The sequence below is a fragment of the Astyanax mexicanus genome, chromosome 12 (assembly GCF_023375975.1).
Source record: "Astyanax mexicanus isolate ESR-SI-001 chromosome 12, AstMex3_surface, whole genome shotgun sequence".
Lineage (NCBI taxonomy): Eukaryota > Metazoa > Chordata > Actinopteri > Characiformes > Acestrorhamphidae > Astyanax > Astyanax mexicanus.
Genome location: NC_064419.1, coordinates 47,097,515 through 47,119,761, shown reverse-complemented (window position 1 = coordinate 47,119,761; position 22,247 = coordinate 47,097,515). Strand labels below are relative to the sequence as shown.

At 36.5% G+C, this 22,247-nt stretch overlaps 2 protein-coding genes across 3 annotated transcripts in view; both read left to right on the top strand.

Annotated features, from left to right (window-relative positions):
- The first annotated feature begins 4,141 nt into the window (after positions 1–4,141).
- Positions 4,142–16,341, top strand: si:ch211-198n5.11 (methylcrotonoyl-coenzyme A carboxylase 2). The gene is made up of 13 exons (XM_007231672.4): positions 4,142–4,291; positions 5,895–6,035; positions 6,635–6,831; positions 6,956–7,134; positions 9,041–9,121; positions 10,678–10,856; positions 12,342–12,534; positions 12,796–12,887; positions 13,761–13,917; positions 15,003–15,125; positions 15,222–15,349; positions 15,510–15,591; positions 16,107–16,341. The coding sequence occupies exons 1-13, from the start codon at positions 4,272–4,274 to the stop codon at positions 16,188–16,190; spliced, it is 1,656 nt and encodes a 551-aa protein (XP_007231734.3). The 5' UTR covers positions 4,142–4,271; the 3' UTR covers positions 16,191–16,341.
- A 271-nt stretch (positions 16,342–16,612) lies between these two features.
- Positions 16,613–22,247, top strand: part of osbpl9 (oxysterol binding protein-like 9) — an 84,428-nt gene continuing 78,793 nt past the window's right edge. For both annotated transcript variants that reach the window (XM_049486042.1, XM_049486041.1), the window contains exon 1: positions 16,613–16,740. In XM_049486042.1, the coding sequence (XP_049341999.1) occupies positions 16,630–16,740 (111 nt within the window). In that variant the 5' untranslated portion in view covers positions 16,613–16,629. The remainder of the gene's footprint in view (positions 16,741–22,247) is intronic.

Here is a 22,247-nt window from a genome sequence, read left to right as displayed (position 1 = left end):
GCTGGATTGACTGCTTGGAGAATGAAGAAACCTCTGAGGATTCTGTTCTTTTTACAAGGTACATTTATTATTCATGCATACAGTTACAAAAAACTTTCATTTTTAAATACTTAACAACATTTAACACAAGATAATTGTCAACAAATACAAAATTGGGCAAAATATTGGTAAATCAAATTAAGTTCAAAGTAAAGACAAAATATTAAATAGTATTTAATGTATTTTAGTAGTTTACTAGTGAGTATACTAATAAGTATTAATGCTTCTGTTCTGATTGTGCTCTAGTTCAGCTGGGTTTGATGGCACAGACGAAAACTGGAACTGTGTTCACTGGAACTGAAGGAGGCAGTGTGGACATCTCCTACACATATTTAGATGCATACCAGTACACAAAGCATTACTTCTGCCGTGCTCCGTGCAGTAATTCTGATGTTTTAATTGTAAGTAAACAAGTTGATGTGGCTGTTTCTAAAGACAGATACTCTATAATAAACACAGTGACTGCACGGAGTGTTTCTGTCACCATCACAAACCTCAGATTAACAGATTCTGGGGTTTATTACTATGGAGTGGAGAAATGGGGACCAGACATACTCACTGAAGTACAAGTGTATGTAAGGAAAGGTAAGTATTAACCCTTTCAGACCTGAATTATGTGCCATTTCACAGAATAAAAAATCTACCAAACACACATTTCCTTACGTTTTGTGCTATGTTTAATGGATGACAAGGAAGCCTTTTTCTCAGTACTCAAAGAGTGGAGGAGTGAAATCTAGAGAAATCCAAAGTCCTTAAAGTCAGTGAAGGTCAAAGTTGTCCAAATAATCTAGTAATTCCAGCTCAGTGAGAGAAACAAGACATGCTGCAAGAAGCGAGTTAAATCCGGTCTGTCAGCGTTTGGTACTTATAACTGTGGAACTTAAGTTTGTTATATTTCTTTTTCAGTTGTTTGTTGAGTTTTCTGATTTCTGTTTTTTTGTTTTTAGGCTCAGACTCAATCACAATTACTCCTACTCCAGAGTCTAAAACACAATGTGACGACCAAACAACAGAATCTAAAAGTGACCAACAAACCACAGAATTAAGGACTACTAAACCCACAAAACCAGGTAGGCTATAGTTTCCATTACTTTCTCTCTTTTACAACATCATAGGTCAGTTTCCCAGACAGGGGATTAAAGTTTAGCCTTTCCTTTTAATTAAAAATCTCCAAAATGTTTTGGATTAATCTCAGTCTGAGAAACATCTCTTTTAAAACTGTATTTTATAAACAATATGGGTCAGCGTCACAGACAGGGATCAAACTTAGTCATAGACTAAGCTCAAATCTTTTCCAGTGTATGAATGAGTGAAGTTCAACTCATATAGCGCCTTTCTAGACACTCAAGGACGCTTTACAGTTTACACATTTTTACGTATAGCCATTCACACTCAACACTCATCTACACACCGGTGAGAAGCGGCAGCCAATAGCACACAGCATACTCTCAACCGGAAACGACTGTCCACCTGGAGGACTGCATTGGGCACTACCGCATTTACCCAGGACAGAGTTTTACACACACACACATTTACATACGTTCCACACACTTTAGAGTACCCAATTCATTAGATTAATTTAGATTATTCAATTAAATTTTTTCTGGGCAAAAATGTTTTTTGTTCTGTCGTTCGTTCTGGCCCACAGTTCTAAGGGAGGAAACCAGAGGAAGTTTGTACTGAGGGATTTCCCCAGAGGAAACCCACGCAGACACAGGGAGATCATGGAAACTCCACCCAGCTAGGTTCTTGAACCCAAGACCCCAGCGCTGGAGGCAAACATGCTAACCACTAAGCCACTGTGCCACCAGTGTATACAGTAGCTAGTTTTAAAAATATACTATAACTCTGGTTTTAGCCTCTCACAATGCTGCTTAGTCCTAGATTTGGCTTTAGACAGGGATTGAGCCCAGTCTTAAACTACATGGGTCAATTTTAAAGATATGGATTATGCCTAGCCATGGATTATACTTTCCTTTCAATGGAAAATCTCCATTTAATATGCAGTGTAGACCAAGACCCTATGAGAATAATACCCCTGTGCCTAAAACACACAGAAAGCTGTTGCTCATCTCTTTTCCTGTGTGTGCAGTAGATAGTTTTAAACGTATAACTCTGTTTTTAGACTTCACAATGCCATTTATTCTGCCATAAAAATGCTGATGTGATTCTGTTTGTACATTTTAGAAACAACATATGAACCTGAGCCAGAAACCATCGGCCAGAGTGTCTTCTTCTGCACTCGGAGGTAAACCTGTTATCTCTCAATCTCTCAGATGCTGATCAGAGCTACAAAGCTATTATGATGCAGACCAGTCACTGGAGGCATTTCAGTAAATCTAATCACTGCGCTTCTGCAGCAGTTCAAAAAGAGGCGGAGTCTGTCTTTACGTGTGTCGGAGGAGGCATGTGCTAGTCCTTGTGTTGTGGCATCACCAGTAAGGGAGGAAATATACAGATGACCAGCAGTTAAATGGGTGGGACAATTTGCCTAGCTAAATTTGGTAGAAAAATGGGAGAAAATTAGAATATATATATATTTTTAAATCTACAGTTACAGTAGCTAGAGACATCAACACTACCTACGTGATCCAGAGTTAGGCAGCCAATACTGCCTCTTTAATACAGTGTGCTTTTTGAGCAGATATTAAAATCTATTAAAATGACCCATTGGAAGCATTCGTCTAAAAATGTTAAAAATAATTTGTTGGTGATGCTCTCTAATTGGGTAGGGTGCACACTCTCCCCTCATCACTTCCATTGTGATGCTGGTTGGCACAATTGTCTATAGACTGATGTATCAGAACTAGAGATAAGATGCTTTCCTCCATAGCTTCTGTATCTGTTATTTCTAAACTCCTCCAACATCAGAAGCACTTCTCTCACTGTTCCTCTGTAGGGTCTAAAGCTGAACTGATGTTCGGGATGCTGCTGTTTGGCGTAGTTCGTTCCAGCCTGGACCTCAAGCATCAGCTCCTTGCTCCTGTTCTCCAGTTATCTGAACAAACTAGAATACATCAGAATCAGAATACATCCTCTTACACCAGGGGTCTAATGCTGCAATCCATTTCAGCTAAGATGTTGAAATTTCCAAATTCCAATACAGACTTTTGAACTGGAACGCTCCCATATATGTGTAATATAATGTATATCAATTTTTAAATAAATTATTTTATGTCATCAGAGCTCATTTAGAAGCTTGAAAAAACGAATTGTTATTCATGCAAGGGTTAAGGGGGGAGGGACAGGTGAATGAGGTGTATATGTATATGGATATATCCTCACCAATAGAATTGTTGTTTTTGATATGTTCACTGGTTGTATGCTTGCTATAGTTTAAATAGCTTGCTATTGTATAATACTGTGCCTTACTGTAGTAGTGTAGTTTATTTTTATTTATTTAATTTATCTGAATAATATTTTTGTGTTTTAATAAATATTTAAAAAAAATTCAAGCACTCAATAAAAGAAAAAAAAAATAATACGTAAAATATGTGTATATATTTATAGAGAGAGAAAAGAATGTTTATATTTAAAAATAGTTTATTTCAGGTCATTTTGAAAGTTTTTTTGGTCCATTCATCAAGACATTTTGGGACAAATTGTGTGTTCAAATTATTTAGTAAACTAAAAATTGAGATATTTGTTTTTCATTGGACAACTATGAGACCATGTCAGTTTCTGAATGAGTTTCTCTGATTTTGTTATTTATAGGTTTATGTCTGAGTAAAATGAACATTGTTGTTTTAAACTATAAACTACAGACATTTCTCCCAAATTCCAAATAAAATATTGTCATTTAGAGATTTTATTTTCAGAAAATGAGAAATTGGTGAAATAAATAATAAAAAGACACAGAGCTTTTAGACCTCAAATAATACAAAAAAAAAAAAAAAACAAGTTCATATTTATAAAGTTTTAAGAGTTTAGAAATCAATATTTGGTGGAATTACCCTGTTTTTTAATCACAGTTTTCATGCATCTTGGCATCATGTTTTCCTCCACCAGTCTTACACACTGCTTTTGGATAACTTTATGCTGCTTTACTCCTGGTGCAAAAATTCAAGCAGTTCAGTTTGGTTTGACGGCTTGTGATCATCCATCTTCCTCTTGATTATATTCCAGAAGTTTTTTAATTTAGTAAAATCAAAGGCTGATAAAAGCGGGAGAATTGAGACACTCAGTCCTGCACAGAGCTGTAGTTCTGTAGTCAGCAGATAGCTAGCCTAGCCATGTACCGCTATTCATCCAGGTAAGTATATAGTATATATGTGATTACAGGCTGTTTAGCTTATTATTAAAACACTACATTACTGACTGACTATTTCACACTGATTTTACACTGAAATGTTATTTGGTTTACTGATATAAAGCAGCTAACAGCTAATTTTCAGTGATCACAGATCGGCGGGAAACATCAGTGCTTTTGTGAGGAGTTTTATTTCCCATCTTTTCTCCTCTAAAGACATTTTCGGAGGGAGTTTACATATTTAACATATTTGTTATGACTAACTGAACTTGTATAATTTACATTTTAGGTTTTTAAATCTATTTTTTTTGTACACTTTTACCTCAAACATCTTTTAGCAGCTAACGCTAGCTAGCCGGCTGTCATTAGATAGTTAGCGCTAGCGGCTAGTGTTAGCTGCTAGGAGATGTCTGAGGTAAAAGCGTGTGTGTGTATAGGGCAATCTTTTCCCCTCTAAAGACATTTTTTGAAGTAATTTACATAATTAACACATTGTTTATGACCAGCTGATCTTGCATATTTGCAAATTAAGGGACTTTTCTATCTATTTTTATTTTTTTTTTTACAATTTTACCTCAGAGGTCTCTTAGCAGCTAACGCTAGCTAGCTGGCTTTCATTAGATAGTTAGCAGTAGCTGCTAGCATTAACTGCTTGCAGATGTCTGAATCAAAAGTGTAAAAAATATCAATAAAAAACTGAATGCTAAAAAAGCTACAAAATTAGGCATTTTTTTAAAACAATATTTCTTAAATAATATTGCTGAATTCATTGTAACCCATTTGGACCACTTTGTAGTAATATATCTATTTGTACTAGTTATATATAACGTTATTTTAGTTTATATATAGTTTTATACGGAATTAACAAAATATGAAGTATGAGTATGAGTCAAATTATTAAATTATGAAATAACTACTGTGAAATAAACCAAAGTTAACATAAGGTTTTCAGTATGAAGTATAAAGAAAATTCACACAAGATTTTTGAGGAAAAAATGAAAGGTGAGTTTATTAGATCAAGTTTAGGAGATGATTTTTTTTTTTACTATTTTTAACCCTAATTTACAATTTTTTGTAAGTTTTAAATAAAGATTATTTGCGCCATTATGGCACAGGGGAGAAAAGCCCCCAGACAAAATGCATTTTTATGCTATAGGAAGCTAACGTTAGAAAAAAAATAATAGCAAGAACACAAAATGAGAGTTTTGCAGAGTTTATTGGATTTTAAACAGTTCACTACTACATAACTAGGTTACCTAACAAAGATTTCATACATAATATTTAAATATTGAACAAAATACTGTTATAAATTCAAAGTTAACTAAAAAGTTTAAGATGATTCAATATTTTTATTTTAGGCGCAGTTCCACTTAGGAACCGGCAGGTGTCGCTAAAGTTCCTTTAAAATGTTCGCTGGATCTGCGCTCGAAAAAAGCATATTTATATATAAAAATTACTTTTATTTTTAGGAAAAATTATCAGCTGTAGATTGTAAACCAACAACAATACCATAAACTGGAACAAGCAGAATAGTACAATTGTGATTATCAAAATATATTAATTAATTCTAGACATTTATGTTTGTTTTCTTATGGACATTTTACAGAATAAAATTTAACAGCGTGTTCCGCTACATCAGCTCCAGGGCATCCAGAAAATACTTTCCTATAATAGATGGTACTTTGCAGCAAGAACACAGACGTGTGTTTGAAGTGAATCTACAAAACAGCCAGATATGCCACCAAAGGTATGGGTGTGTTACAGTGTAAAGAGTTTGTCAACATTTCTGCATAATTCAAATGGTGTGATTATATACAAATGGTATATATAAGTTGTTTAGTGAACAAAAAATAGTCAGAAAGAATAGTCCTTTAGGGGCAATTCTTTTAGGCATGTACCTTTCTGTCATTTAAAAAGCATTTTAATATATATTTTAGACCATTTCTGCCACTTGGAAAAGAATAAGAGTCCTTAACTAAGTCAAAATCACAAGATGATACATCATAATTATGTGAAGGTAAGGCATAATTACGAGATACTAAGTCATAATGACAAAATAATAAGTAATTCTTTTGAGATACAAAGTAATTATTTTGAGATGAAATTATGACTTAATACATTGTAACAATGACTTGCCACCTCATAATTATTATTTTAAATTAGTATTTTATAATTATGATTTAGTATATCGTAATTATGACTTACTATCTCATAATTATGACTTAGTAAATGGTAATAATGACTTAGCATATCGTAATTATGACTTAGCATATCATAATTATGACTTCAGAAACCATTAAATATCAGTGTAGTTCATAGTTAATAATGAATTCCTGCTTTGTGCAGGTACCAGGAACACTGGGATAAGGTTTTAAAGGGAGGTGGTCAAAATGCCGTAACCCGACATACGCAGGGAAACCAGAAGATTTTGGCTCGAGAAAGAATTCGCATGCTACTGGATGATGAAGATTATCTAGAGCTTTCTCCTTTTGCTGGGCTGGGTTTGCCCTATGGAGACATCCCGGGAGCTGCCTGTCTCACAGGTACTTAGTAATCACTTCATGATGATAATAATAAAACACAAGACTAAAGAAGACACAAATATAAGAGACACAGTGCAAAAAATTATTACGTTTTTATCTTTGTTGTTGTTGTTGTTGCTTTCAGGTGTAGGTAAAATAAAGGGACTGTGGTGTTTGTTTGCCGCTAACGATGCCACAGTGAAAGGAGGCACATGTTTCCCTATTACAGCAAAGAAACAGATCCGGGCACAAGAAGTGGCCATGCAGAATCGGCTGCCCTGTGTGTACCTGGGGGATAGTGCTGGTGTATTTATACCTCTTCAGGTGAGCTTCACTGTACATTTCTTCATCTTTACTGCATTTACATTTGGACAGACCTGATATATTCCTTATATAAACACTGTTTGGCCTGTTCTATCTTAGAATTATGCACAGAAATGTGACATGAATGTGAACGGTCAAATCGGAATTCATGCGTCTTTCTGCTTTTATGCATTAGCATTAGCGCTATGTGCTTCTCTCTTGTACCCACACATTGCTTGGTGCAGCTGTGCAGCTATAGCTGTAAAAACAGCAAAAGCAAACCACCTGTCCTTTTTTTTCCCCTTTTAAATTTTTATCATTTTTAATTTTTGTGATAAGAGGATTTATGGCGAGAACATATAATGCTGTGCTCAGTGGACACCCTTGTTTCACCCCTCTGCATATCTTAAATTGCTCTGACAGACACCCATTAACGTTAATTTGTACATTTGATTCTGCATACAGACACTTAATCATTTCAATAAAATATAGAGGAAAATTATACATTTTTAAAACTTCCCACAGATATTCCCTTGAAACATAATCAAAAGCTTTCTTCTGGTCTAATGCAACAACATAAAAAAGATTGTTTAACTTTTTCATACACAAGTTCTCTTAAAATACATAGATTGTCCCACATTTTTCTGCCTTTTATAGAGCAAGTCTGTTCATCTGTGATGACATCGTCCATAACACCATACAGTCTATTCATGATGATTTTAGCAAGAATTTTATAGTCCAAGTTCATTAAAGTTAAGTGCCTCCAGTTGTTAATGTCTCTTTTATGACCCTTCTTATATAAAAGTGAAAGTACCCCATCATAAAAACTACTATACATAAAACCTCATTCAATACCTTCACTGTACACCTGTGTTAATAAGAGACTTATCTCACGTGCACTTTCATGATAAAATTCAGCAGGGAGGCCATCTTTCCCAGGACATTTCTTGCTATTTAGCTGTTTGATAGCTTCAACAACTTCTTTTTCTATTATTTTCCCCTTTACATGATCTAAATTATTGTTACATTTTTCACTTAAAAAATGTACCATCATACTTTTATCAATTATAATGTCTTTTTTTCACCTCCTCGACCAGAACATGAACTTCAGACCAGCTGTTTACTCTCCACTCAAGCAAAAGATGCTCCACATATGAGCTGCTAACTCATCCATTTCCCTTTGTAAAGCTACGAGTCTCTCGTCTCTTTAATATGAGTTTTTTTGTTGTTGGTGAAGAAGGAGACGTTTATACAGGTATCAGTGTGCAGCATGTGAGACACTGCGCTTCAGGGACAGATTCTGAGTTCACATTACACACAGATACAGATCACTTATATTTGTGAATGTGAACCGTCAAGATCTGAGCAAAAAATCAGATTTGAGCAATGTAAACATAGCCTTAAGGAGTGTACAAGATGTAGCTTCGTGTGATTTAAAATAAACAAGAAAGAAAGAAACACAGGAGCTCCACTGACTGAAAAAAACCTAGACAGCTGTCAACAGTCAGATGTTCATTGCTATCTTGGCTGCGCATGCGGGGGCTTATACCCTGGCTTTTTTTACGCACACAACTTTTACATCATCAGTTAACAGAATACAGAATAAAATAACATTACTGTTTCTGTAAATAACCAACTTGCGTACTTTCACAGCATAATTAAGCAGCAAAAGCTCTGCACCGTTAAAAAAACAATCCGTCAAAGTTCCCTTATAGGGAACATATGTCAGGTGACATGCTGATTGAATTATTTCATGGTACGCACAAAATACACCCATAAGTAATTAAGAAAATTAGTATATCCCTTTTGCACATTTTGAGTGTACTTTTCCTGTCGTTACGATAGCAAAGACACACTGTCAGTGAGACATTTGTAAATGGCTTCATGTAATATAATTACAATTTAGTAAATGTGTCTCTGTCAACAGGCAGACATCTTCCCTGATAAGAACCAAGGTGGAAGCATGTTTTACAATGAAGCTATAATGGCAGCAATGAATATTCCACAGGTATGATACAAAATATATAGAAGTGTATATAAGTAATCATGTTATACTATTGATCTTGTATTTGTATACCAGTGGTGACCAGTACTAACAGTTCAGTGTATTATTTAGAGTTATTTTAATTAAGTATTGTTTCACGGAGCCCCTGAAGGGACGTGATTTTTTACGTAAAATAAAGTAGTTAACATTAGCTAACCTAGCTAACATTAGCTAAAACATTTCCCACTGAAATAAAGTAGTTAACATTAGCTAACCTAGCTAACGTTAGTTAAAACATTTCTCACTGAAATAAAGTAGTTAACATTAGCTAACCTAGCTAACGTTAGTTAAAACATTTCTCACTGTAAAAAAAGTAGTTAACATTAGCTAACATAGCTAACATTAGCTAAAACATTTCCCACTGTAAAAATGTAGTTAACAAAAGTAGCTAACTCAAAATCTTTTAATAAACAGCGATAAGGAACTGTGGTATAATCACTATGATACACTCGAGGTTCGTGCTAGAATGTGCCAATAATACATGTTTGTGTTTGTAAATACTGTTTTAAGCTTAAACAAACTACCGTGAGTTTAATTTTCTTAAATAATCACTTATTTTTTAAGTAATATAAACTGAAAATATCCACAGCTCCCCAGGCTCAGCCCCAGTTCCCACAAGCAAAGAGAAATGACAGATCCACAGCAAACCCTTTTAGGAAGCTGCAATAAAAAATGAAGGAGAGCTAACTTAAATTCAAGCTATTGATTGGATTAAAAAAGTGAATGACATCAAAAAACATTACATTACATTACATTACATTTGGCAGACGCTTTTGTCCAAAGCGACTTACAATAGTGAAGTTTGTTGTGTGATTGACTTCACTCTAAAATAATTGACTCATCCACCACGCTTTGCTTACGCCCACTGGTTCTTCAGCTTGCCCTAACAGAATCCTGTTAACATTAGCTAACATAGCTAACATTAGCTAAAACATTTCCCACTGAAATAAAGTAGTTAACATTAGCTAACCTAGCTAACATTAGCTAAAACATTTCTCACTGTAAAAAAAGTAGTTAACATTAGCTAACCTAGCTAACATTAGCTAAAACATTTCCAACTGAAATAAAGTAGTTAACATTAGCTAACCTAGCTAACATTAGCTAAAACATTTCTCACTGTAAAAAAGTAAACATTAGCTAACCTAGCTAACATTAGCTAAAACATTTCCAACTGAAATAAAGTAGTTAACATTAGCTAACCTAGCTAACGTTAGTTCAAACATTTCCCACTCACATATAGTTAACATTAGCTAACTAGGTAGCTAACAACATTATTTTACTGTGGAAGATATGCCAGTTAATTTCTAAAGCTTGCAAGCTACCATTATCTGGTGCTCACCACTTAGTATGTGGTGCTCACCACTTAGTATGTGGTGCTCACCACTTAGCAAGTGGTGCTCACCACTTTTTACGTAAAAAAAAAAAAAACACCATGTCCCTTTAGGGGCTCCATATAGTTTTTCATCAACTGAGACTAAGTGAAAAATCACAATTGCTGTTAATTCCTGCGTAACCTGTAGGTGTCACTGGTGTGTGGGTCATGCACAGCCGGTGGAGCTTATACACCAACCATGGCAGAGGAGACTGTTATAGTTGACAGGATAGGGGCCATCTTTTTAGGTGGTCCACCCTTGGTTAAAGCTGCTACAGGTGAAGAGGTATCTTCTGAAGTACTCGGAGGTGCCGCTCTGCACTCAGAGTAAGTAAATTAACCAGGGTATTGTTTCAGTTTGTTTAAAATATATATCCTTGTTACTGATTCAGACCATTAAATGTTGAAGTGCAGTGTAAAGGTGCGCTAGGTTAGTAAATAAAATGATCTGCATTTTACTGATATTACTGAAATTGGCACCATGTCAGACTTCCCAAGTCTCCCGGAAGTCGCGGGAGTTTACCACATATCAATAACGGCTCCCTGATGCCCAAGTCCATGTCTGGGGGTACCTCTCTGAAATAATTTTTTGCAACTTGGGATGTCTGTCATCTATAAATCAATGCCAAAACTATGGAACATTTAACTTACTATAGAAAGAAGTGACCTAATAAAAGACAGCAGATGTTCCTAGTTGTGTCTATGTGGCTGAGGCTGCTCTGCATTTACTCACTTTTCATATTTTTAATACCAGCAGTAGTACCGTAAATTATGAAGAGCACATCAGTATTAACTAGGGGTTTAACGATGCACTGTGCTCATGATTTGCTGATTTTTTTTCCTGATATTTGGACCGTATTGAACATTTGAATACATTTTTTTATATATTTCCTATCTTTATAAACAATGTCAAATGCACCTTATATAAATGCTCCATGTATAAATATTAGTGTATTATTTATTATTATACCCCAGTTATTTCCGACCCTGCAATGTGATTGGCTGATAGGCGTTCTATAAGTGACATTATCAGCTGGTAATGCACTGTAACCGAAACTCTTCATGTATTACTACGCTACATAAGTAACCCAGGTAACCTAGCAACAATGCAGCGCTTACAAGCCAAACAGCTCAGCTACAAACAGAGCAGCAATGGAACTATTTTAATTTACAGAGTGTTTATAACCAAACAGATCCTATTTTCTCCTCCTCTTTAACTCAAAATCTTTTAATAAACAGCGATAAGGAACTGTGGTATAATCACTATAATACACTCGAGGTTCGTGCTAGAATGTGCCAATAATACATGTTTGTGTTTGTAAATACTGTTTTAAGCTTAAACAAACTACTGTGCTGTTTAATTTTCTTAAATAATCACTTATTTTTTAAGTAATATAAACTGAAAATATCCACAGCTCCCCAGGCTCAGCCCCAGTTCCCACAAGCAAAGAGAAATGACAGATCCACAACAAACCCTTTTTAGGAAGCTGCAATAAAAAATGAAGGAGAGCTAACTTAAATTCAAGCTATTGATTGGATTAAAAAAGTGAATGACATCAAAAAACATTACATTACATTACATTACATTTGGCAGACGCTTTTGTCCAAAGCGACTTACAATAGTGAAGTTTGTAGTGTGTGATTGACTTCACTCTAAAATAATTGACTCATCCACCACGCTTTGCTTACGCCCACTGGTTCTTCAGCTTGCCCTAACAGAATCCTGTCCTCTGGTGTTCGAAAAGTGCAACTGCATGAGATTTCATAGTAACGGTATTTACCAAAGTAACTGTAAATATGTTGTTGAGTCAGGGTGAGTGGCGTTGTGGATCATTTCGTTTCTGTGGAGAGTGAGGGATTCGAGTGCGTCAGGAACATCATCTCCACTCTCAACTTCAGCCTTCCAGAGGAGAACCCCACTGAGGTGGAGGAGCCACTGTACAGTGCTGAAGACCTTTTAGGCCTTGCTCCGCTGGACTACAGTAACAGCCTGGATGTCAGACTGGTCAGCAGAGCAATTTGTTTAAATCTGTAATCTGTTTTAGTCATATCATTTAGATTTATTTTTTAGTCTGGTTAGACTGATGTTTTTTTGTCTTACTTTATGCATATCTAAAATAATATAAAGATAAATAATTTTAACCTTCATGTATCACAGTGCTGGCAACTTTATTCATTTACCATTATTAGTGTTAACAACATTAAAACTGTCTCTCTCTCTGTCCCTTGTCTATCTCTCTCTCTCTCTCTCTTTATGCATTGTTAGATTTTGAGCCGACTGATTGATGGGAGTCGTTTCCAGGAGTTTAAGGCACGCTATGGGACCACTCTCCTCACTGGTTTTGCCAGAATCGAAGGGTAAAAAGTGTATTATGATTAGCTTTACAATAGAGGTTTCAATTAATGAAGTACAAATACTTTGTTACCTTACTTTAGTGGAAAAAAATGTTGGTTATCTATACTGGAGTAGTTATTTTTTTTAGACAACTTTTTACTTCTGCTCTGTACATCTTGGGATGCTCACAGCTTGGGATATGTTTTTATAATCTAACCCTGCTTTAAACTTCTTCACAACTTTATCTCTGAGCTGTCTGGTGAGTTCCTTGGTCTTCAGGATGCTGTTTGTACACTAGTGTTTTCTTACAAACCATTGAGGCCTTCAGAGAACAGCTGTATTTATAATGAGTCATGCACATGCGACATGAATGTGAATGGTCAAATCGGAATTAATGCGTCTTTTTGCTTTTATGCATTAGCATTAGCGCTACGTGCTTCTCTCTCTTACCCACACTGTATCTCTTGGTGCAGCTGTGCAGCTATAGCTGCTAAAAAAACAGCAAAAGCAAACCGCCTACCCTTTTTTCACCTCCTGGACCTGAGCATGAACTTCAGACCAGCTGTTTACTGTTTCTCCACTCCAGCAAAAGATGCTCCACATATGAGCTGCTAACTCATCCATTTCCCTTTATAAAGCTACGCGTCTCTCGTCTCTCTAATATGAGGTTTTTTGTTGTTGGTGAAGAAGGAGACGTTTATACAGGCATCAATGTGCAGCATGTGAGACGGTGTTTCAGGGACAGATTCGTTCACATTACACAAAGATACAGATCACTTACATTTACAGTGAATGTGAACCGACAAGATAGACAAATCCCATCTGAGTAAAAAATTGGATTTGATTATTGCTAAAACTCTTCAACTTCTGTTTTTTGTATATTCCCATTTTACCAGACATCAAGTCGGCATCGTAGCAAACAATGGGGAGCTCACATACGAAGCTTGTCTGAAAGGAAGTCATTTCATTCAGCTGTGTAACCAGAGAGACACTCCACTTATCTTCCTGCAGAACACAGCCCCAGAGCCTGCACCCACTCTCTCAAAAGCACAGGTACAGCTTTATTGCCACTGGATAGTTTTTAGTCATTAGCGAACTCTTGTGAAGTCTAATCACCAAATTATCATCTGTTTTTTCAATTGGATACTAAAAATATTGTAAAGAATGGATGTGGAGACTGCCAAGGGTTGGGTTGGGCCTCCCTATAAAAAAATGTATGCTCTAAAATGTGCCAAAACATTTGCACATGTTGCATTTTACTGTGTATTTCCCTTAATATGTTAAAAGACAGGCAATAGTCAATATGAATACTCATGAGTAATATTAATATCAATATTATTTAAAATAAATAACTTTTTGGTTATTTGTCTTTACGCTGTTTGGACATTTAATGTTCAAGTTGTTTCGGCTCATGGGCAGGATTTAAGAAATACAGCTCTGGAAAAAAATAAGAAACCACTTAAAATTATGAGTTTCTTTGATTTTACCAAATTGAAGACCTCTGAAATATAATCAAGAGGAAGATGGATGATCACAAACCATCAAACCAAACTGAACTGCTTGAATTTTTGCGCCAGGAGTGTAAAGCATAAAGTTATCCAAAATCAGTGTGTAAGACTGGTGGAGGAGAACATGATGCCAAGATGCATGAAAACTGTGATTAAAAACCAGGGTTATTCCACCAAATATCGACTTCTGAACTCTTAAATCCTTTTTTTTATTTCAACCATTTCTCATTTTCTTCAAATAAATGCTCTAAATGACCATTTTTCATTGGAATTTAGCATAAATGTTGTCTGTAGTTTATAGAATAAAACAACAATGTTCATTTTACTTAAACATAAACCTATAAATAGCAAAATCAGAGAAACTGATTCAGAAACTGAAGTGGTCACAGAGGATTTGCTGAACTGATTTTGTGTTTTATTTTTGTATAGCGTTTATATTCGTATCATTTCTAATTTAATCACCTTTCCTATTTTCCCTCTGAATGATCTAATTATAATATTACAGTATATGAGGCAAAGAGTGATGCTGTTCTCTTTGGATTGAAGTTTATTTTAGCCAGCAGTATGAAATAATGAATGGATCAGTAAATTGTAATAACTTATCACTTCACCTGTTTCTGTGCATCCCAGGCAGAGTCAAACTCTAACAGACTCAAATCTCAGGGATCCATGATGTCTGCTGTGGCCTGTGCCTCAGTTCCTAAGATCACTGTGGTGATCGGGGGCTGCCATGGTGCAGACAGCTACGCCATGGTCAGTGGAACAAAACGCAGATTACTGCTGGAACTGCTGGAGCTGTAAAGCATTGTAACCATTTAACTGCTTTCTTTCCTCTGTCCTTTTTTACAGTGTGGACGGGCTTTTGAGCCCAACTTTCTGTTTTTGTGGCCCAATGCCAGGGTCTCAATCTTGGCCCCAGGGCACGCTGGTGCTGTGCTGCATGATGAAGAAGAGGATGCCCAGGAGATAAATGAGATGTAAGAGGCAGACACTGCTCTGAAGTTCTGTTCAGACTCAGGACATGTTATGACTTTGAAACTCAATGGCATACACTCACCCAGTGGTAAACACTGGATAATAATTATATAGAATTAAATTAATAAATTAACATATAAAATAATGTGTTTTTTTATTCAGACTTAAAGAAGAAAGCTCAGCTTTCTTTTCATCGGGAAGACTGTGGGATGATGGAGTGATTCCTCCCCAGGACACTAGAAAGGTATCAAAAAATATGTGAGATGTGTAGCCTAATTAAATGTTTTTACTACCATATCCAGCTTACTCTGGGCGCTCCGATTTAGGGTGTTTCAGTGTGTCTGTGCTATTGCGACAACGGGAAAAGTACATTTTGTACGGTTCAAAACGTGCAAAAGGTATGTACTAATTCCCTTAATTAATCATGGGTGTTTAGAGCATAACGAGACATAAACCAATCAGGAAGTCATTTGCCATTTCCTTTAAGAGTCAGGTGAGCTCTGACTTTGGCAGATTGCTATTTTAACGGTGCAGCTACCTGGACGTGTCCAGCGTTTCTCAGCTCATTTCTCTTCTCGTTTCCGCTGTGAAGGTGTTGGTAGGCGGTTGCTATGGTGGTTACTGTGGTGTTGCTTGGTGGTTGCTGTGGGGAGGGGGATTTCCCGCTCTCCAGGAAAAATCTCCCTCCCCCCTCAAAAGTGGCCCGTTTTTAAACTTCTTTATTAACTTAATCTGTTTTTTGTTCTTTTTTTCCGACAGATGCTGGGGAAATGCATTAGCATCATGAACCAGCAGAAGTATCGGCTGCAGCAGGAGAAACAACACATTCCACTTCGGTTTTAAATGTACAAGCCTTCATCCAGAAATGTGTTATTATTTTGAATCTAAAATGTAACCTCTTAAAATGAATGTGGATTACTTTTCTTGCTTAATTTCCTATACATTCACAAAGAACACATTCTGAAGCATATGCAATAATAAAATTACATTTTCATTTTGTTGCAGTAGTGTATTCTTGATTTTCTTTTTTTTTTCAATTCAATGTTTTGTCATATCGTCAAGAGTATCGTTACCGCGAAAACACCATGACATATCGTGACTATGCCCATATTTTAGGTCCGTATCACCCACCGCTAGCGATCAGTCTATAATAGTCTATAGTGCTGGGTAGTGTAGTGTAGAGTGTCTCCTCTCGGGCTGTTAGGCTCTTTGCTGTGCTGTGTACTGACTCTCTCCCCCCGCTCGCTCCTCCCACTCCGCGCCTGGTTGGTTAAGTGCAAAGATGGCGTCCATCATGGAGGGGCCGCTGAGCAAGTGGACTAACCTGATGAAGGGCTGGCAGTACCGGTGGTTTGTTCTGGACTATAACGCGGGCCTGCTGTCCTACTACACCGTGAGTACTGTGTGTCAGCGGGGCCGGGCGGTGGCCGCGTGCCGGGGCGGTGAAAGCTGCGGACGGAGAGAGAGAGAGAGAGCGCACAGGGCCGTCAGGAGTTGGGAATCTCGGTTGTGGGGGGCGGGGTTATTTGTGAAAGACCGGGTCTTCAGCCAATGGCGTCTTTACTACGGAGCGCTTTGGCCAATCAGCAGTTAGAACGACCGATGTGGTGCCCTAGAATTTGAGCGAGGCCACAGCGAATTAAATAATGCTGGGGCTCGATACTGAAGGGTGGTGGTCTGAGCCTCATGTGACAGAGTTTATCGCTTCTGTCTGCTGTCGGTTTCACTAATCACATTTTATCACAGCTTATAAATAACTTACTGAGTCATTTCCTGATTAATGTAGCTAGCTGGGCTTTAAATGAAGGCAATAAAAGACTTGCTAGCTAGCTAAATAGCTAACTAACATATAACTAGCTATGTTTCCGCGAACTATCGTCAAGTAACCTAGTTATTTATATAACTAACAAGCAGCAAAAGTGATTGATTCGTATCTAAATAAGTATGTTAGCTAGCTATTCAGCTGTTACCTCGTTAGTTAGCTGACTGTCCACGCTGGTCTTTGGCCCAGTGCCATGTTGTTGATCTAATGTTAGTGCAGAGGTGGACAATTAGCTAATTTTCCCAACATTATCTCACATAGCTAACGTTAATACACTGAGATTGTTTTACAGGATCAGGCCAACTGAAAAGCTGTTATTGATTCAAGCAGATGTTGACAATTGGGCAATACAGTTAGTGAAGCAGGCATTGTAAACAACATTATCATTTAGCTAACATTTCAGATTGCCCTTAAATCTTCCCTTAAGTAATCTCATAAGTGTCCATTTACAATCTCCCCCTTAACTCCCAAAATAACTTAAAATAGGGATGAATTTTTGACATTAATTAGTTTTTTTCCACTTTATTTTGCTGTCAAACCTTATAAATAATTTACTGAGTCATTGTTTAATCAATGTCGGTAGCTGGGTTTCAAAACAAGGCAATATTAGATTTGCTAGTTAGTTAGCGTAGTAAGATTGGCTAATGCTAACTAACCTACCTAGCTATGTTATGTTTAGGTTAAGTTGAAGGCTATTGTTGCTAGGCAACCTAGTAAGTTAGCTAGCTAGCTAACTAACTTGCTAAACAAGCAGCAAAAGTGATGGACAAATAGCTAAGTCTCTTATCTATCTATTTAGCTGTTAGCTCGTTAGTTAGCTGACTGTCCACGCTGGTCTTTGGCCCAGAGCCATGTTGTTGATCTAATGTTAGTGCAGAGGTGGACAATTAGCTCATTTTCCCAACATTATCTCACATAGTTAATACACTAAGATTGTTTTAGATGGTCAGACCAACAGATTCTCCCAAATTTGTCTCCACATGAGATCATTTTATCTGTTTAGAAAAGCAGAAATTAATTATATGGTTCTAATTAGCTATTATTGGTAAAAGTAGATGTTAACAATTGGGCAATGCAATAATAAAGCAGACATAGTAAAACATCTGTATTATATCATACGGCCCTTTAAATATGCTCTTAAAAAGCCCTTAAAGATAGCTAGGTTAAGTGTGTTGCAGGAAAAATACCTTACCTAAGTGTTTTTTTAAGGTTTTCTCATTGGAAATCATCATAACCTCCTAAATCTTCCCTTAAGTATTCGCTTAACTTAAGTGGTGCATAAAATCGCTTAACAGTCTATTTCTAAAAACTAAAAAAAAATACAAGTTTTTGAGATTAATGAGCTTTTTCTCACTTTATTCTGCTGTCGATTTCACTAATCCTATTGTAACACAGCTTGTAAATAACTTACTAAGTCATTTTCTGATTAATTCAGCTACCTGGGCTTCAAAACAGAGCATTAATAAGCTTGCTTGATAGCTAAGTAGTTAGCTAACTTAGCTGTAACTAGTTGTGTTTAGGTTTGAGTTGACTGCTATTGTTGCTAGGCAACCTAGTTAGCTAACCTGGTTAGCTAGCATGCTAACTAACAACACAAGCAGCAAAAATTATTGATAAGTATCTAAATTAATTATTTATCTATCTGTTTAGCTGTTAGCTTGTTGGTTAGCTGACTGTCCACGCTGGTGTTTGGCCCAGTGCCACGTTGTTGATCTAATGTAAGTGCAGAGGTAGTTAATATACTATAGTAATATACATAGTAAATACACTAAAACTGTTTTACAGGGGCAGGCCAATAGAAAAGCTGATAAGCTATTATTGGTAAAAGTAGATGTTTAAAATTGGGCAATACAGTTAGTGAAGCAAGCATTGTAAACAACATTAACATTTAGCTGACATTTAAGTTCCCCCTTAAAAATCTATAAAGATAGATAACTAGGTTAAGTGTGTTGCAGGAAAAAAAATGTTTTTTTTTTTTTTTACATTAATAAGCTTTTTTCCACTTTATTTTGCTGTCACGAACAGCATAAATAATTTCATAAATAGCTAAATAAGTTTCTTATCTTATCTATCTGGTCCCAACAGATTCTCCCAAAGTTGTCTCAAAATTAGTTAATTTTATCTGTTTAGAAATGCAGCAATGAATTATATGTTTCTGATAAGCTATTATTGGTAGAAGTATGTTTCCAATTGGGCAATACAATTAGTAAAGCAGGCATACCAAACAATAGCTATATAATATCATTAGGCCCTTTTAAGTTGCCCTTAAAAATCGCTTAAAAGTAGCTAGGTTTTGTGTTGCAGGACAAATACATTAGCTAAGTGTTCTCTGAAGGTTTTCTTACAGGAAAGAAAATAATAACCTTATAAATCGTCCCTTAAGTGAGGCATAAATTCTTTTTAACAGTCTAATCCCAAATTCTCCCCTAAACTCTCCCAAAAAATTAGAATATAGAGGAATTTTTGATATTGTTGAGCTTTTTTTCATTTAATTCTGCGGTCGGTTTTACAAAACTCTTTTTTCACACACCTTATACGTAATATAGCATTTTAGTTCAGTACAGTACAGTACAGTAGTGAAGTAAAACTGCTGTGTACTGAAAGCAGAGTGTGTTACACAGTCTGACAGCAGCCGGAAGGAAGGAAGAAGCTGTGGTATCCCTCATTCACGCACTGCGGGTACAGCAGAAGTTGCCGGGTGCTAAGGGAACTGCCCAGTGCTGTAAGATTGTGGTGTTTTGGGTGGCATAGGCTCTTCAGGATGTGTTTACACTTATGCTAACCATACACTAGAAGACAGCTTCACAAACTTACATTTTGCAAAGACTGGGGATCTTGCAGAGTCATTATTTGCGAGACTGCAACTAGATTATTTCTGAGATTATTATTTATTATTATACCACAGTTAGTTCCGACCCTGCAATGTGATTGGCTGAGAGGCGTTCTATGAGTGCCGTTATCAGCCGGTAATGCACTGTAACTGAAGCTCTCTATGTATTACTCCGCCACATACAGGTAACCTAGCAATGATTCAGCGCTTACAAGCCAAACAGTGCAAAAGAGCAGCAATGAAACTATTTTAACTGGCGGAGTGTTTATAACCAAACTAATCGAATTTTCTCCTCCTTTTTAACTCTTTAAAATCTTTCAATAACAGAGATAATGGAACTGTGAAATAATCGCAATAATACACTCAAGGTCCATGCTATAACATGTAGTAATATTGTCATTGGTGTGCTGTGCTGATCTACGATCGCAGCACTCCTTATTGTGTATTATTGCTTAATTATATGAGACACTCTTCCTCACTCCACAGCTGCACCAGTTTCTCCCCCTTTTTTGTTTTTTTATATTTGTTATATCTCATTTTCTCCCTAATTTACAAGGCCAATTACCCAACCCACTCATTAGGATTTCCTCTATCACTAGTGTTGCCCCAACACACCAGGAGGGTGAAGACTAGCACACGCCTCCTCCAATACATGTGAAGTTAGACACCGCCTCTTTTTGAACTGTTGCTGATGCTGTAGCATTGCCGAGTAGCATCACAGCGCTAACGCTCGGAGGAAAGCACAGCGCCTTGGTTCTGATACATCAGCTCACAGACGCAGCCTTGTGCTGATCCACATCACCCTAGGATGCAGAAGAATAACATGTAACTTTTCATAAATCCTGCAGTTTACTGAACTTACTTAACTGATGTTATACATATACATATACATTCTCTTTCCCTTTACTCTACTCACTCACCCACTACATGACTGTGACCAGATCCTCCACCTAACAGCTAAGCTGCTGTGGCTTTTTATGATCCGATCAGCAACATTTAATCCATACCCATAGATCCAACACCTCGTTCACATAGTTCATCTAGTAGTATTACTGTAAATGTCTAGTTGGTTAGTATTAAACCAGAGCTTTTGTTATTCCTGACAGTTCTATGAGGCTTTCTGTTTCTTTTGTTTAATTTTTTACGGTCAGTAACGTGACCCTTGTTGAACAAAATAATACGCCAGTCCACATAATCCAATAAAGCTTCTTGAGGATAATAGATTGATAAGCAGGCTGTGGTTTAAAGACTCTACTGTCATATGACATGATTGTGTGTGTCAGTAACATTGCCCTTCTTTTACAGAACAAGGTGTCAAGCCACTTAAATCAGTACATGTTTATTATGGAGGAGGTTTTGAGGCTGAACAGTAATTCAGAATCAATATATATATATACAGTAAGTTTTAGGCACCAAAGCAAATTGCACTAAACAGAGCAATATGAGTGTTTTTACCTGAAAATGATTTAAACGGATTCAAATAAACATGCATTCAGTAAAACGTAACAAGAGATTCTTATTTTAAGGTAAGTAGGTTGTATCCTGAGCCAAGCTCCTAGATGGCAGCATGTGTATATGTTCAGTTTCGACAGCAGCTCAACTGATTTAACATCAGTACGATTTAATTTACCAAACCAGGTGTTGAAATAATGAGAACTAGAAATAACTCTATTAAACTCAGATGAGGAGAAATTAGGAGATGTTTTAAGGAAACAAGTTTTTTGTAAAATTGCTGTTTGTATTTATATTAATGTTAGTGTTTTACTGAGCTAATAAACACTTGGCAACCCTGGCTGCAGCTCACAATAACTTGCTCTCTGCTTTTCTCTTCATCACTCCAAAACACATTAGAAGAATATGAGTATCTTTAAATATATAATGAGCTTATGTACAGTGAGTAGGGGTGTTGTCTTGTCCCTAATCTGGTGTATTTACATTTATTGGAGATGCAGGGTCGAGTGTGTGAGCCCATTACTCCTCTGCTCAATCACACATTATTGACGCATCAACAACAACATGAAGTCCTGTGTCGACATTTTTTTATAGTAGAAGTTGTCGATTATGCTGACTAATGATTGCAGCACTATAAGCAGGTTCTTGATTAAACGTCTGTGCTGTCATAGTACACTTCATTACATGGAGTCAGCATTTATACTGTGGGGGAGCGACAGTCGTTTTCTTCTAGTCAATCAGATAACCGCAGGGACCTGACGTAGCAGCATATCTTGTTCTGATTCAGGGTTGATTA

Coding starts and splice junctions, on each gene's coding strand:
- si:ch211-198n5.11 (XM_007231672.4), top strand. CDS start 4,272: ATGTACCGCTATTCATCCAG. Junction 4,292..5,894: donor ATGTACCGCTATTCATCCAG/GTAAGTATATAG, acceptor GACATTTTACAG/AATAAAATTTAACAGCGTGT. Junction 13,918..15,002: donor CCACTCTCTCAAAAGCACAG/GTACAGCTTTAT, acceptor TGTGCATCCCAG/GCAGAGTCAAACTCTAACAG.